This window comes from Fragaria vesca, linkage group LG6, assembly GCF_000184155.1.
Source record: "Fragaria vesca subsp. vesca linkage group LG6, FraVesHawaii_1.0, whole genome shotgun sequence".
NCBI classification, from domain to species: domain Eukaryota; kingdom Viridiplantae; phylum Streptophyta; class Magnoliopsida; order Rosales; family Rosaceae; genus Fragaria; species Fragaria vesca.
This window is the reverse complement of record NC_020496.1, coordinates 2,909,054-2,924,873: the sequence shown is the minus strand read 5'-3', so window position 1 is coordinate 2,924,873 and position 15,820 is coordinate 2,909,054. Positions and strand designations below refer to the sequence as shown.

At 37.0% G+C, this 15,820-nt stretch overlaps 1 protein-coding gene and 1 pseudogene across 1 annotated transcript; both read left to right on the top strand.

Moving 5' to 3' along the window:
* Positions 1-1,598: 1,598 nt before the first annotated feature.
* On the top strand, positions 1,599-5,395 carry LOC101311296 (shikimate kinase 1, chloroplastic-like). Its single transcript, XM_004302183.1, has 11 exons — positions 1,599-1,706; positions 1,911-2,180; positions 3,120-3,178; positions 3,339-3,393; positions 3,474-3,546; positions 3,946-4,033; positions 4,285-4,367; positions 4,451-4,580; positions 4,676-4,754; positions 4,858-4,922; positions 5,046-5,395. The coding sequence occupies exons 2-11, from the start codon at positions 1,970-1,972 to the stop codon at positions 5,103-5,105; spliced, it is 903 nt and encodes a 300-aa protein (XP_004302231.1). The 5' UTR covers positions 1,599-1,706; positions 1,911-1,969; the 3' UTR covers positions 5,106-5,395.
* Positions 5,396-13,515: 8,120 nt separating this feature from the next.
* On the top strand, positions 13,516-13,842 carry LOC101311009 (annotated as a pseudogene).
* The last annotated feature ends 1,978 nt before the right edge of the window (positions 13,843-15,820 follow it).

Below are 15,820 nucleotides of genomic sequence, written 5' to 3'. Positions count from 1 at the left end.
GGTCGAGATTGATGTCATTTTGAAAGTTTAGGGATGAAACCGATTAAAAAAAAAGATGAGGTATCAGACTGATTTTAGACCTAAAGTTTAAAGGAGTAAACTGAAATTTACTCTTATTTTTAAGTAGAGTTTTATTTTTAACACTTAGATATAAATCTAACGGTGATTATCATGAATCTTTTAGTTACTAAACTAACTAGGTTAACACTACTTGTTTCTTTCGTTTTCGTTTGTTATGATGATTAGATGAATTAATTATCTCAAAAGATTGAAACATAGGGAAACTAAATTTACACTCTGCATTACACAAACATAGGAAGCTTGTTTACACTGGCGGATCAGGTGAACCTTCAGTCATTTCACAAGTAGGAAAAAAAAAAAAACCTACTTCACACAGCTTAATCTTAATCAAGCCTAATTTATTTTTCCAAACGTGATGTGAAGGTTCTTCCTAATTGATAAGTATAGATGCGAACACTCTATCATACTTTTTTAGATGTTGTTCTATTTAGGGTTCTCCCATATATACTTAATTAAGCTACTTCACATCTAATCTTAATTGATTAAGGCTTGAAGGATTACCTACTTCACCACACCCTGAATTAAGATGCTGGAGAGCAACGACTAGCATTTACTCAATTCCTAATATCAATAGCCCTCTGTCTGTCTTCCCACTTCCTCAACCCTAAATTCTTAATCGTGACTCTTATTGACTTCATCATTTGCTGGTCGTACACAACTTCTTTGTGATCAAGGATCGCCATTAGTGAGTCTTTGTCCCAAGCTAACTCTCTAGATGTTATCGGTTTCGCTGGAGAAGAGAGAAGAAAATATTCATCTCACTACCCAATTTCATCTCCTTAGCTTTCGTCTTTGGACACTTGTATATTCGTAAGTAGTTTAGTAAGTTGAATATTTGAATTAATTTGTTGATTGTGAATTTGTCGTGGGCTTAAGTGCATATTATTTATGAATATCTGATAAACAAAGTGTCCCGTACCGTCAATATTCGTTAAAAAAATTTATTGTTACAATTAGCCCATGTACCTTTTTTATCCTGGATCTGTCACTCCTTGCTTGATAATTTTAACTTTAGACCAACTCTCCACGATCTTAAAATTTTCAAAGCCATACTAAATTAGTCTACCAATACATAAGTGGGCTTACCTCTTTGGGGCATTGACCCTATTTGGTTTGATCAAAGTGACAAAACACAAGGTCACAAAATCATGATTCCAAACTTCAATAACGTTAACGATGGTTTGCACCAACCCACTCGGAAAAAAGGAGCATGTATTTTTACACACCTAACCCCAGTAACACCCTTATGCTACCAACCCTGCCCTACTCCAAAAAGGGTTGGTAACACAAACCAATGTGCCGTTGCTGTCGGCGCGTCACAGCCGCTTCACACTCTTATCCACAATCGCACGCCACGTCACCCCCCATTTTGCCAACTATTCCAGTACAAACCTCCACTTGACCGATTAGACCTAGCCCCCGTTTGGAGGCACAGACCAAAGCCTGCCTCCTCAGGTCACTTTATCACCCTCGGAAATGCGCTCATATAGTTCAGCCCACCCCTTAAATATTGTTTTGCGCGGAGAGAAGAGAGACCAAGAGAAAACTTCAAAATACCCACAACAAAAAACTGCCCTCGAATCCCGTGTAACGCATTTCCGTAGATTCCGCTTTCTGTTGCTCAGGTATGAATTTCGTGTCTTTCGCTTTAGGGTTCATGATAATGGGAAAAATTTTGATCCTGTTTTCCGTAAGCATTACAAACTGTGTTGGCAATCTGCGATACAGTCGAAAGGAATCAAAAGATTTTATGTTTGTTGTGAGGTATGAGCTTGGTTTTCGGTGTTTTATTGAATCTGAGTAGGGATTGTTTGGGCTCATTTGTGCAGTGAGATTGTAGTGTATATAAATCAAGAGTTTGGTTCGAGATTTGTTCGGGGAGATTTCTATGGAGGCGAGAGCTGTGGTGAAGGGGTTTCAGTTTTGTACATGGATTGATTCGGAGAAGGTGAAGAGGAGACCCCCGAGTGGCTCGGCGCGGTTTTCGAGGAGGTTGAAGGAGGAGCAAAGCAAGCGTCAGGTGCTTGTTGCGGCTGCTCACCTACCCAAATCGAATCGGCATCGACATGTCGCTGTGGATTACAGCCACTGGAATCCAGGTAGCTGTTGGAACCAATTTGATCCTGCTTGTTTTATTTTTTTGACTGTTGGAGTTTCTTGATTTGTAATGTTTGTTTAGAGAGATATCGGATTGATTTTGTGCGTAAAATTAGAGAAGGATTACAGAAAGAGGACAAAAGGAAATTGATTTGCAGTTTTTTTAAGTTTTAACGCTTTTAATTCTTAACTTGGAAGATGAAAAAAGCTTAGCTGTCATAATCATCAACCAAACCCATGGTAGGTGAGCTTCTTTTGGTTGTTTAGAATGCTTCAAACTTAGCCATTGCTGCAATAATAGTTTGTCTGAACCATGATAATCAGAATGATACCTACATTAAGATTGAATAAAAACAATTAAAAAGGAAAAAAATCTAACTTTTAGAAATACTGACTGGAAAAAGTTTGCCTTCATCTAATAATTTGATGTGAATGGACTCAGTTTGTTTGAGTATCAATGATTTCCCTCGACCCTGATTCTCCTTGCTTTCAAGTTGCATTGTAGCAACAACATTTTTAAAGAGTTAGGCTTCAGAATGCAATTTTATGATATTTCATCACAATAGAGGAAATTGAAAGGAACATATTTTGGGTACTCTGGTGATAGAACAAATTTGTTTTAGGCTCGTTTTTGATGTGTTATCTGTCAAGTAATTGGGTACTTGGCTGACCAGGTCTGGTTAGCCAAGGCCACCCCATACCCAGAAACAAGAGGATATGTGTCTGATGCTTCTACCAAGTATTTGGATTGATGTCTCTGTCCCCTAAATGGGGACCTTCAACCAAGTACTATTTGGACCTCATGTTCTTGCAAGTTATGTTTGCGTTGGATCTCATCTCTCCCTCAGTTCCTCCTCCCATGTATGTCTGCCCGCATGTTAACTTCAGTTTCTTTTCATTATAGATACTAAATTCTTTTTTCTGTTTCAAATGCTGTGTAGCTTCCACAATGGAATCTGGAAACTTTCTTGCTCATTTTGATGAAGCTCCTGTTCTGAAGGTAAGCTATGCCTATTTCGTATTAATTAATCAATGTGCATCATGCCAAATGGATCTGTATATCTGTATATTATGGTCCTACAGATAATTCAAAAGCACCCACATACATAACTTGGACTGTTTTGGGTGTAGATTTTACTAAAAGTTTATAAGTGTTGCAGACTAAGTCCCAAGAGATTGAGCCATACTTAAACGGTCGCTGTATATATCTTGTTGGTAAGTCTATTTTTAAGCTCTCTATATGCAGTTAATAACTTTATGACCCTGTACCTGATGAAACTGGTTCTGAGTTGCAGGTATGATGGGGTCTGGGAAAACAACTGTTGGCAAGATTTTGTCACAGGCACTTAATTATTCATTTGTTGATAGGTTTGTACACTTTCTACTTTCTATTTGTATGTCATACAAAGATGTGAATGCTCCATGTGATTTCCAGATAAAAAAATTAAGATGATAGAAAAAAAATTATGTTTGTTATGTATTCTTTCTTTCCAAGTCTAATTTTGAAGCCTTAATGGGAGAAGTAAATTTTCAAATTTTAATGACGATTGCTAGAAGTAAACTGAAATGAAAACTGTGATCTTGGCACTGGAAATATTTGTGATCCAATGTGTTTGGTCATCAGGAACATAGTATCCCTATGTCGGAATTGTCAGATAGCTGAACTTCTTTGCATGATTGTCTGTTCTGTATGATGATCTACTTGCTAGTATATATCACATTTTACTGAGTTGTATTTTGTGTTTTGGCATTCTTCTTGGGCTACAGTGATACATTCGTGGAGCATGAGGTAGGTGGAAAAAGTGTAGCTGAAATTTTCAAGCTCTATGGAGAGGGTTTCTTTAGAGACAAGGAGGTTAGTTGGGAACCAAGTTTGTTTCTTCATTTTCTGCAGATTTCATGTTATGATGCATCAAGAGAGAAACTTTTACTGTTCTGGAGTTCTTTATTGTATCATGAGACCAAATGCAAGTAATTGTCAAAATTGATATCCTGTTTCATGTGGCTGCCCTCATGATGAATTTAGTGTGTCATCACTTATCATGCAATTCTAATTCATATGTTCCTTCTTTCCCTCTTCTATTACTAATACATGTTTAATTTCAGACTGAGGCCTTACGAAAGCTGTCTATGATGCAACGCTATGTTGTTTCTACTGGTGGTGGTGCTGTAGTTCGGCCAGTCAACTGGTATGGTATATACTAAACATATATGTGCTATCAAGTATTCTTTGTTTTGAACCAGTGGTGTTAATGAACTTCTATTTCATCAGGAAATGTATGCAGAAGGGCATTAGTGTATGGTTAGATGTACCCTTGGAAGCCTTGGCCCAGAGAATTGCAGATGTGGGAACTGGTTCTCGACCACTATTGCATCATGGGCCAGGGGATGCGTACAGCAAAGTATGTCATTTATGTTTAGTTCTCAAAAACTAGCCTTCAAGTTTATAAATGATTAAGGTACTAACTAAATTTGTCATACTTCTCTTCCCATACAGACCTTTATGCGTCTATCTAGTCTTTTCGAAGAGAGAGGTGATGCATATGCCAATGCCAATGCTCGGGTTTCCTTGGAAAGTAAGTGCTCTTTGTGGCCCTTTGTTGTTATCCCAACAAAAAAAAAAAAAAAAAAATAGAGATGAAGTTTAGATCTTCATGGTTTGTATTATCTGTTGTGCAGATATTGCAGCCAAAATGGGTTATAGAGATGTATCCAACCTCTCACCTGCTGCTATTGCTCTTGAGGTTTAATCTCTTACTCTCATTCTCAATTTTAGATTCCTTGGTAACAAAGAAAAAGAAAAGAAAATCAAAGCCACTTTGAATTTGTCTGTGGCATATTCTTAACGATTAGTTTTGCTGTACCAGGCACTTCAACAAATTGAATGGTTTCTGGAGGAAGAGAGAGGTCGTGCTCGTGTATTCTAAGTTGTGAAACTTCCATGCTGCATACTTGTGGTACTTTTCAATTATTTATTTTTCCATTTATCTTTTCTGTAGAATGTGCCATGTTTCTATTTTTAGTAGCGAAACATGGCACAGTATATGTCTATTTGTGTTAATGAGGTCCTGCAAAAAATAGCAGAAATGAACTATTAAGTTTTCTTTTTGTTCAAAGAACTATGAACACATTGTAACGTTGATTAAGTTGTAGCTGTACATATTGTATCATTGTTGGTTCAAATGGGATAATAAAACCCAGAATTGTACCACTCACAGTTCAAATTCCCTTTTGTTTACAGTGTACAATTCCGAGTTTCACTCAACAGTTGTCTGTTAAGAATAGGAATAATGTTATATTGCTTGTGTGATCAAATTTTCTAGAAAAGAAGTTAGAAATTGAAAGATGTTGGACAAGTAAACATGTTATTACTTATTTAGATAACGATACACCTTGGCTTAACATGTATATGATGAAACTTGAACATGTTCCATGAGAAAGGAGGTTTTAGGAAATGAAAGGGCTCTGAAAATAAGAAAATGAAATGTAGGGGAAAAGGTTGGCTATATGGTTGCTGGGTTTGGTCAAAATATAAGTGGGCGAGTTTTTGTGCGTGGTGTTCATATCTTACCTTCTTGACTTCTTCATCTGGGATTATATACCAGATTTAGATACACGAAGAAGATCTCATTGGAGTGGAGTCAATACTTGACTTCAATTTTAAGGTCGACCAAGAAGAGACATGAAAGAAGAGAGCCGACTCTTCCGGTCCCAAAGGGTCATGAAAACCAGGACTGCTTTCCAGTTGTATAGACTGGTCATTGTTGATGAAAAAGCCATCTTTAAACGCCTTGTCTTTGGATATACGACGTCAACTTCAAAGACATCTATGCCTTGGCCATGTTGGGCGAGTAAATCTTTGTTGTGTATTATTCACGGACACTAGCTTCTTGTAAGGCATGGCAATGCCATTCATACTTTCATAGGTTGAATTTGAATTGATAATCGATGCATATGCGTATGTCAGTGTCATGTATGTAGGGGCACTTCCCAGCTTAAATGCGCGCACAATGCTGCTCAATCAGTCAAATACGTTTTAAGGGTGGCTAAATTCAATTTCAGGTTCCCTTTTTTGCACAAATGGATGGTCTGCTTCTTGGACGCCGTATGCAAACGGCTCTCAGTCATCCTTGAGTACTTGGAAGTCTAGGGGTGGGCATGGGACGGGACGAGATGGGACGGGACTTGATTGAGCTAATCCCAGGCCCGTCCCGGTCATTGAACACGGGACGGGCCTTATGTTTTTTAGATTTCATCCCGGCCGGGCCCGATCCCGGTCAGAATTGGGACAGAACGGGACGAGACGGGCCAATCCCGGACAAAAATGTTAATAATAAACTTGTAAGCAAATAAACGTGGAAACTCATTTTAACAAGGCAGAGTGTCATGAGGAACAATATAAAATTTATACTTTATACTACTCTCTTTCCCTTAATCTATCATCACTACAAATCTTTCAAATTGTCCCACTTAGTGAATTATTAGATAACTGAATCATCAAAAGCCTATATAAAGACACCAAATCAGTAGTTAAAGGTATCAGTGTTTCTAGTCCAAACCTTTGGAGGTAGGACACTACTACACTAGATTTAAGAAACTTACTGTATATATAATGAAACATACAGTATGTATGTTAGCCTATCCTCTTGTTGAACTGCTTCACTTATTCAAGAACAATACTTTTCATTCTGGGGTAGTCATGTCTCGTAGTTAGTATTAATTACACTCACTAGAAGCATCAATTACTTATTGTAAAAAACAAACAAAACGATCGGTCCGATTACCTGAAAAAAGATCGTTCATGCATAATTATGGACTTAATTAAATAATAAACAATGTGTATTAAAATCATGTTTTGGTAACCTAAGTGGGTAAGGAAGTAGCTAAGGCTTGATATCTGATACAAAATTAAGAGAATGCTACTATTAACTCTAGAAAACAGTGAGTGTACTATGCCACAGATTAATCATGTTGTCTTGTATAGTTTTCTCAGATCAAAACACTCAAAATGGGTTGCTCGTACCACATACTAATTAAAAAAAATTATTAATAAAAGAGTCGGGACGGGATGGGCCTAAACGGGACTTAGACTATTCGTCCCGTGTCCCGTCCCAGTGTACTGAGACGGGATGGGATGAGACGGGCCTGACGTTTTAAGATTTAAATCCCGTCCCGTCCCGATAAATTTCGGGACGGGACATGGACGGGTTCGGGATTTCGGTGTTTTATGCCCAGCTCTACCTGGAACACATACATATTTCAGGAGGGCGTTCCGGCGAGTGAGACACTTATCATTTTTAGCCAGCAACTCGATCGAAAGCTGCACGACTAGTGGTGGAAGGACAAGTTTCTTCAATTCCATCACCCTAAGTGCCGGTGACGAACTAATGCCTCAAATGAAGACGCTGGATTGACATGAGTTGGGTGAAAAGCATTACAACGGAAAATCATGTTAATTTTGTTTCAGAAGTTAAGGACATGCGCTTTTGGGTGCATTGCATGACATTCTAACCAAATGAATGAATGATCCTAAGTTCTTTTTCTTTTTGGGTAATTTAGTTTATTTATCATCTATGCTCTTACCTCGTATTCTTGTTTATAATGATTTTTAGATGTTATTTCTGGTGTATATATGCATGATACTTTGGCTTGCCCATCTTGTGCCCTGCAACCTAACCCCAATTTGTTGGGAAAGAAGGCAATTGCAATTCTACAATGTGTTCTAGATTTTTCATTGTGTTCATAATGTCTACATTTCATAGTTATAAATTAGTGTCGTGAGTCGTGACTGTGTGTGCAATGCATCAATTATAATTCAGTAGACGGTGAAATGAATAGTTCTTCAAATTTGGCTACTATATGCCTGTCAACGATTTGAATTGGTTTAATTAAAGCTACCTATGTCATTTAGATTGAAGCTGGCGAAGCTGGCAACATATAAGTAGTTAAAAGAAAATGTTGGACGGGTTATTTTGAGGATGGATGAAGGGAGAACACTGAATTCGGACTCTAGGTGAGACACCAAGCAATATGAAATCGGTCACGAAATGGATAACAATTGTAGATAAAGAAATGTAGAAACGTAGTCATAAAATCTATGTGGTTTGGAGCCCTTCTAGTTTAAAGCTTTCCCAAGGGACATATATATGTCTACTCTTAACTTTAGTTTTCATTAGTTTCCTCTAGTATCTCAAATACAACCTTTATGTTTTCGAATCGAAGTACAACCTTTATGTTTATATTTCTTGTTGAATCTTGTTTATGGAAATGAGTATTTCTTTTTGCCAAAATTTTCATATATGATTGTTGAGGAAGTTCATTTACCAGAAAAAATAAAATTTTTGAGAGTGACTCCGGGAGAATGTGAACTATATATCTCGTCTTCAATCATGTACATATTAACATATTGTTTCACAAAAATGGTTGCTTGCTTGCATACAACTCATATGATACATTGTTACATGATCACCATTTGAAGTTGTAGTTAATCATATTCGAAACTTGACATGCAATAAATTTTACATGCTTTTGTATTTGTTTGTGACATTAATACATTATTACAAGAATGCAAGGACTACAGCTGAAAATATCATGTACTATGGTAGCATGATGAACAATTGGTCTTATACTTTTAATGAACAGAAAATCTTTCTGAATCTGAACTGGCTATTCCATAGAAACTCCAGCTTGCATGTTAGGCAAACTCAGACTGTAAAATATTCCTAGCTATAAGACCAGAGGAGAAATGCTACGTGAGTTTCTCTGTATAGATTGGCCTCCGAGAACGAGCAATAGCTTGAAACTTTTGAGTGAAATGTACTTTTTCTTTTACTTTTATGATAGGAAATGTAATGGTTTCTGTAACCATCAAAAGTAATGAAGCTAAAAAGAACTTTTTTGCCTCTGATGATGAAGAGTAAAATCTGTATGACACTAGTGAAGATGTTGGTAATGCACTAATGTACTGCAATTTTCTTCTCTACTCTTAAACAAACAGTTTCAGCAATGCTCTTCACTGAATCATGAGTACGTTGTTTGAAACTAAAACTGTAATAACTTCCAATTATATTGACAAAGGCCAGAGGAGACAAAATCTCTCTTGCCCCCCAGGAATGAGTAATAGCTTGGACTCATGAACATGTATTCTTCTATAACCACCAAAAGTTATGATTATAAAGCTAAAGAAATCTCTACATACCTACATTTCACTCGCAGAAGACATGAGCCATTGAGTAAAAATTGAAGTGTACCTCGAGTCATATAACTGTATAAGTAAAATCTCTCATTGATCAGTCTCTAAATTTGGTCGGTAGTGTTGCTTCTGTAAAGTATTCCTTCCTGACAGTCTCCACAGAGCAAAACCTAACCTTCAAGAGATAAATACTTGAATGAAATGGAAATTACACGGATAAAGACCACGACATGGGAAACTACAGCTGCACATGCACGAGTTCAGGTTTTACATCAAGTTTCAGAAGTGGAGAAACCAAGTGGAGTTTTACATGGACATGCAAAATTTCCTCCATGTAAAATTCCACTTGGTCCTCCAGTTCTGAAAGTTCAACCCAGTGAGGACATGGATCTGTCCCAGAGTGACCACTTCAATTCGTAAGAATGATTTAAATAAAAAAAAGTATGAGTTTGAAATTTTCATGAATATAGATGCATATGTGTGCTGTAGCAATGTTTCCGTCAATGCATATAAACTGGTAAGTTTAAAATTGGCAGAAAAAAAAATGTAAGGTCCCATAAAGATGCATCAGATAATGCTTTGTAGCATAAAATTCAATATAAAATTTCTGAATCATACTACCAAAAGCACATTACATTGCATATATATACGAAGTCAGTCAATATCTTTGGATACCGAAAAGCTTTAATATATCAGTAGTGCAATATAGGTTATGTAGTATGCTACTATTGCTTTTAAACTGTAGCTGTAATTTTTCTCTTTGGAGATCTCAGTAGCCAATACATTTTCATAAGCAATAGTACAAGTTATGATTCTTATAATTCAAAATGATATTAAAAGCTACTTTGTGTAACTAAACTAGTACCAGTCTGAAAAAATCATGAATTAGTTAAGGTTTTAAGCATGCATGATGTTCTGCAGATAACATCAAAACCTTGTTAAAAAATGCAGCAGTGTAACAAGTCTAAATTTTGGGAGTTTTATTGCTTAATCTTGTTACTGTTTGCAATTTTTATGAAGATAGATATATTTGTTGATCATAACAGCCAAGCATATAGGATTGAAAACAATTTACAGCCCTATGTCTTACAACTTATAACAGCATCAAAATTAAATCGCATTCATCTGTTTAAATTGAAGTTCATATTTCCAATTATTATAACACAGAAACAGAACAAAACATAGTCAAGAACCACTAAAACATGTTTTCTGGTGATCGAATCACTAACTAATATGATTAATCCCATCAGCATCATTTGGGATTCCAGGATTTCCACTGACATTCGACATCCTTGACAGCAACACAAAACACAAGACACTCAGTAAAAGCCTTCTATATATGCTATGCTGCTCTTTCTCACAGAATGGGAATGTTTCTCTCAAGGAATTGCGCAGCTAGCACAATGACTTTAGTCTTATTTATATAGAGGGCTGGAAACTCATCTTGTGCTCATCCCATCAGGAGTCCAAGAATCGATTAATGTTTATCAGATATCTCTTAATGTTTATCTTTTAGTCTTTAGGTTAATCAGGTTAATTTATTAACTGACGTCCAACTCCTATTGAGAGACATTCCTCCTATTGAGAAACATGCACCAAAAGTTATACCATAATCTAATACCAAATTATGTGGCACCTACGTGGCATCTACCATGTCATCACATTAAATTGAAAATTTTCAGAATATTTAGTTTTTCTAATTAATAAATAACCCTATAAATCTAATAATAATTATAATTAGATTCCTTATCTAAATGAAAGACTTGATGATCATATTAACCTAGAATATTAGAAGAAGATTTTCGAGAAACTTTGAAAAACAACCTCATTTTGGTCACCAAGTTGATTTTTAGCCTTATTTTTTATTTCAGTTGAAAAATAACCATTTAGGAGTGTAAAAAGTCATGTAAACCCTTGTTAGTCATAATTTAGTTTGAACTCTCGGGAAGGATGGGAATCTGAGTAATTGAGCATGGTGGTGGTGGACTTGGTGTGCTTCCGCTATATAAAGTATAGTAAGTATGCTTAATTAATATCGCTTTGTCGTATGAAGTATAATAAGTATGCTTAGTATTGCCATGACTCAGATATGTATCAGGTGTTTCTAGAGTCAGGTTTGATGAAGAGCGTAAGATTGTGTGTGAAGTGTGAAGATAGATCAAAGAGTGGAGAAGTGCTAGGAATACCCAAATCATTGAGAATTTATCACTGCAAAACTTCATTGGAAATGGGCTCCTATAGACCTATACTATTGTTGTTGATATGAATTTATGAACCAACTTTTTCTGAGAGATGCTTTCAAAGTCATGCGAGTATCCTCCCTCTATTAGTTAGATCTTTGGGCGATAAGGGCTGGAGCAATTGACTATGTACAACCCGCATTCAGAGGATGTGAACTATTTTTGAAAGGGAAATGAATATAGCATATTATCTCATTACACTAGTATGATGGACAAGTTTCCCCTCAAGCTATGGAAGAACAAGAAGATGACTTAGAACAGAGAACAAAAACAAAGCCACCGGAGCCATCCAAACTTTCCAACAGAACAAAGCACCACGAAAGGAACCTCTAAGATTTTGGAACTAGACTGTTGGATACTAGCAGTTCGAATTCTTCAAATAATATGTATGAGATTTGTTGTCTTGTAGAGTAAGAGTAACGAGATTTATCAAGAAATAGAGTGAATAACACAAGGTGATAAAGACTTTTTACCCTCTTAAGTGGTCATTTTTCAACTAAATCATAAATCAAGATTAAAAATCAATTTAGTGATTAAAATAAGGTCATTTTTTAAAATTTCTCAAGATTTTCTTAACCTGAATAGTAGACGAAGATTGGTGCCTTTCTCCCTCGATGAATCTCTTCCCTTTCTTTCGTCCTTAGTTTTTTGTTAGGGAAGAAATTAGAAGATTATAGAACCACCTTCCTAATGCTCCCTGAATAAACAGTGTTGCTAACTATTACGTACAAGGTTGCCAGACCCATATTCATTTGAATTTAGAGTTGCCAATCATCTGCTTCATGTACGCTTCCATCTGCATCGACATCTTCATTGTTTTGATCTCCACCACTATCACCCAAACCATCACCACTCTGGCTAGGTGGTTTGGACAAATTTTGTGTCACAGCTGTCACAGTAAACAGAGGGAGCACCATTTGATTCATCTGCCAGCTTCGAAGCTCGTAGACAAAAATCATCAAAATCATCTTTGTCACGACAATAGAATTCAATCGCCAAAGATGGATCAATCATCTTTAGTTCCTCGAAGTCAGTTTTCTAATAAACATTAAACAATAGAACAAAATTCAGTTTAGTACCCTAAACTTTGAAGTTAAAATCAGTTCAATCTCTCATTTCAATTTCAAAAATCCATCTTTTTACTCTCTTAACTCTCAAATTCCTACACTCTGGTCCAAATTTTTTTATGTTAGTTTCAAAATTGAAGTCAGGTGCTGACTTGGAGCCGACAAGAAGGGCCCACGTAGTAATGCGGGCTCTTAATTTATACAAAATGACGAAATTGGCCCTTGTGACTGTTTTCCCTCTATTACAGCCCAGATCCCTAAACCTAATCTTATCAATTATCATAACCTCTATTACAGCCTCCATACGAGACTCTCTCTCCCTTCTCTCCTTCTCATCTGAAACCGTTGAAACACAAGTTCATTGAACTCATGGCGGATCTGGATGAATGGATACCTCGACAAGAAAACGAAGGCGACTAAAACCCAAGGAACCGATTCCCAAAATACGGTGAGTTTTAGATGATGATTTGAACCTGGGTTTTGTATGAACATGAGTTTTTGTATGAACCTGAGTTTTTGGGGTTTAGGTTTGGAAGCTTTTGTAGTGGTTGGTATCGAGAGCTCGGCTTTCCGATTTTGGGGGTTATTATATTTCTCTCTCATACAAATATGAAATTGAATATGAATACTTTACACCCAACTATCATATATAATAAACATCACTCACCAACATTAAATGAATCATTATTAACAAAAAAACAAAATAATTGTAATGTTGGGTCATTTAGAGTGTATATATTGACTTCCGAGCTTGAGAGCTTCGAGAGGTTGAACTGTTTTTTTTTTTGGCTTCGAGAGATTTGAACGAGAGAGAAAGAAGTGCAGTGCTGCCGTCACCATGGTGAAATTCTTGAAACCCGATCCTACTCCAAGGTCGCTACGCCGGTCGTAAGGGCGTCATCGTCAAGGCCTTCGACGACCGCGCCTCGCCGGCATCAAGAAGTTCCCCAGCAAGGTGATCCAAAAGGACTCGGCGAAGAAGATGGCAAAGAAGTCGACGATGAAGCTGTTCGTGAAGCTCGTGGATCTGAAGAAGGTCGTCACCCCTGACGTGCTCACCAGCAAGGACAAGAAGGTCTCCGCCTTGAAGGAGACCAAGAAGAGGTTCGGGGAGAGGTTCAAGACCGGGAAGAACAGGTGGTTCTTCACCAAGCTCAGGTTCTGAGCCCTGCAAGCAAAAACAGCGTCGTCTCTGGAAAATGGTTATGGCTTTGGCTTATTAATTTTGGTTTTGGTATGTACTGTTGATTTTTTACTGAATTTTTTGGTTAACATCATCATTGGTATTTATTGAATTTTTTCCAGTTGATTTTGGTATTTACTGTTTTGGAATAGAACCTGTGTGGAAGACTATTATTATGATGGGTTGCTAAACAATGTCTAGTTTTATTTAGTTGTTATTGTTGAGATATTCTATTTGGGGGAAAAAAACAATGTCATTTGTTGGTTAACATGAACTGTTTTTAACATAGTTGTTTTTAATGTGCAGTAGAACCTAATGATGATGGACTAGATGAGCTGTTTGTTTATGGGAACCAAGTTCCTAATATGGGAGAGAGTCAAATGACATATGTTGTTGTGAGAAGGAGCTTACCTAAAATCGTCATTAGTGAGGGTTCAAACAATGTGGTTCTAACTCAGGCAAGCCATGCTCCCAGCATACATCCTACTGATAAGGGAAAGAAGAAGCTGGAGTTTCATAGAGATGTTACATCTGATAGTGAAGATGACGGCTGAGAACCAGAAGTAGAAGAAGCTTCTATAAAGGATGCATATGGGGTGGGACAAGAGTGGTCTGATAATGACTCCTCTGGTGATGATAATTATGATCCGGCTACGGATGATGATGAATATGCTAGTTATGGTGTGGATGATGATTTCTTGTTTGATTGGCTTACAGAAAAAGAAGGAGTTACACAAGGAGTGGGAACTTTAATAGCTCGAGAAGAAGTTACTGAACAAGGACAATATAGGAATGATCAGAGTGTTGAAGACAATGAAGACATGTTTGTAGCTATGGATTCAAATGAAGAGATGATAGGACCTGAGAACATATCATCAGATGAAGAAAATGCAAGACAAAAATATCCTGAGTTCAACCCAGCTGTGGATATGATCAACCCTTGGTTTTGTAATGGGATGTTATTTGCTACTCCAAGAATTCTAAGAGTTGCAATAAGAGAGAGGGAAATCCAAAAGGGGTGGGAACCACTTTTTGTGAGGAGTAATAGAAGAGTGGTGAGGTGCATATGTGCGGCAGAGAACTGTGACTTTGAGTTGTGTGCCTCAAGGATGCAGCACGAGCCTACCATGCAGATCAAGAAGTACCTTCATATGCACACATGTTATAGAGTACATGGCAACAACGCTGTTAGGGTACCATATCTAGTTGAAAAGTTTGCTGATATGATCAAACTTAATTCATCCATCAAAACAGGTACAAATTTAGGTGTATTTTGGTTTAATGAGTTTACTCTTTTAATTTTTTTTTTCTTCAGAATGTATTGGTTGTCTAAATTTAAAATTTTTCTTCCAACAGAGGAATTGAAGAACTTCATGGCTTTTGAGATAAGAGCCAACGTGTCGTTTCAACAAGTCTATAAGGCTAAAAGGCAGCTGTGGAACTACTTGAAAAGTCAATGAGAGAGCAGTACGCAAGGATTCAGGACTATGCACACGAGTTGTCAGGACCTACCCCGGATTTCCCCTTGAAATCCGGAATAAACCCTGCGGGACCCACCTCAAGGGAAATTCTACCAAAATTTTGGTATAACTTCCTTTGAAAATGAGTAACCCTACCTGGAAGAAAAATCACCAAAACCCAAACACTTCTAAAACAATTCAATCCACATCTTCTGGAGCCATCCGCTCCCCCAAATAAACATCCACCACCTCAACCAACATAATAAATCGAAATAATTTCATGAATTTAATCTCTCATATAACATACCAAATAAACATTTTTCAACACTCATAGATGGAGTCACAAGCTCTTAACTCACAACATTAACAACAACAACAACAACACTTAAAACATCCCAAGGTTATCAGAGCAACTACTAGGAAAGAAGAAAATACATAGGTAGGTTAACTAGTAACCTATGAGAGAAACTGGATGAGGTGGGAAATATGACTCGCCTCCT

Excerpts from the sequence above, each read along its gene's own strand:
- LOC101311296 (XM_004302183.1), top strand. The coding sequence starts at position 1,970 with ATGGAGGCGAGAGCTGTGGTGAAGGGGTTTCAGTTTTGTACATGGATT. Across the intron at positions 3,179-3,338 it reads ATGAAGCTCCTGTTCTGAAG|ACTAAGTCCCAAGAGATTGA; the intron begins GTAAGCTATGCC and ends TAAGTGTTGCAG. Across the intron at positions 3,547-3,945 it reads AATTATTCATTTGTTGATAG|TGATACATTCGTGGAGCATG; the intron begins GTTTGTACACTT and ends CTTGGGCTACAG.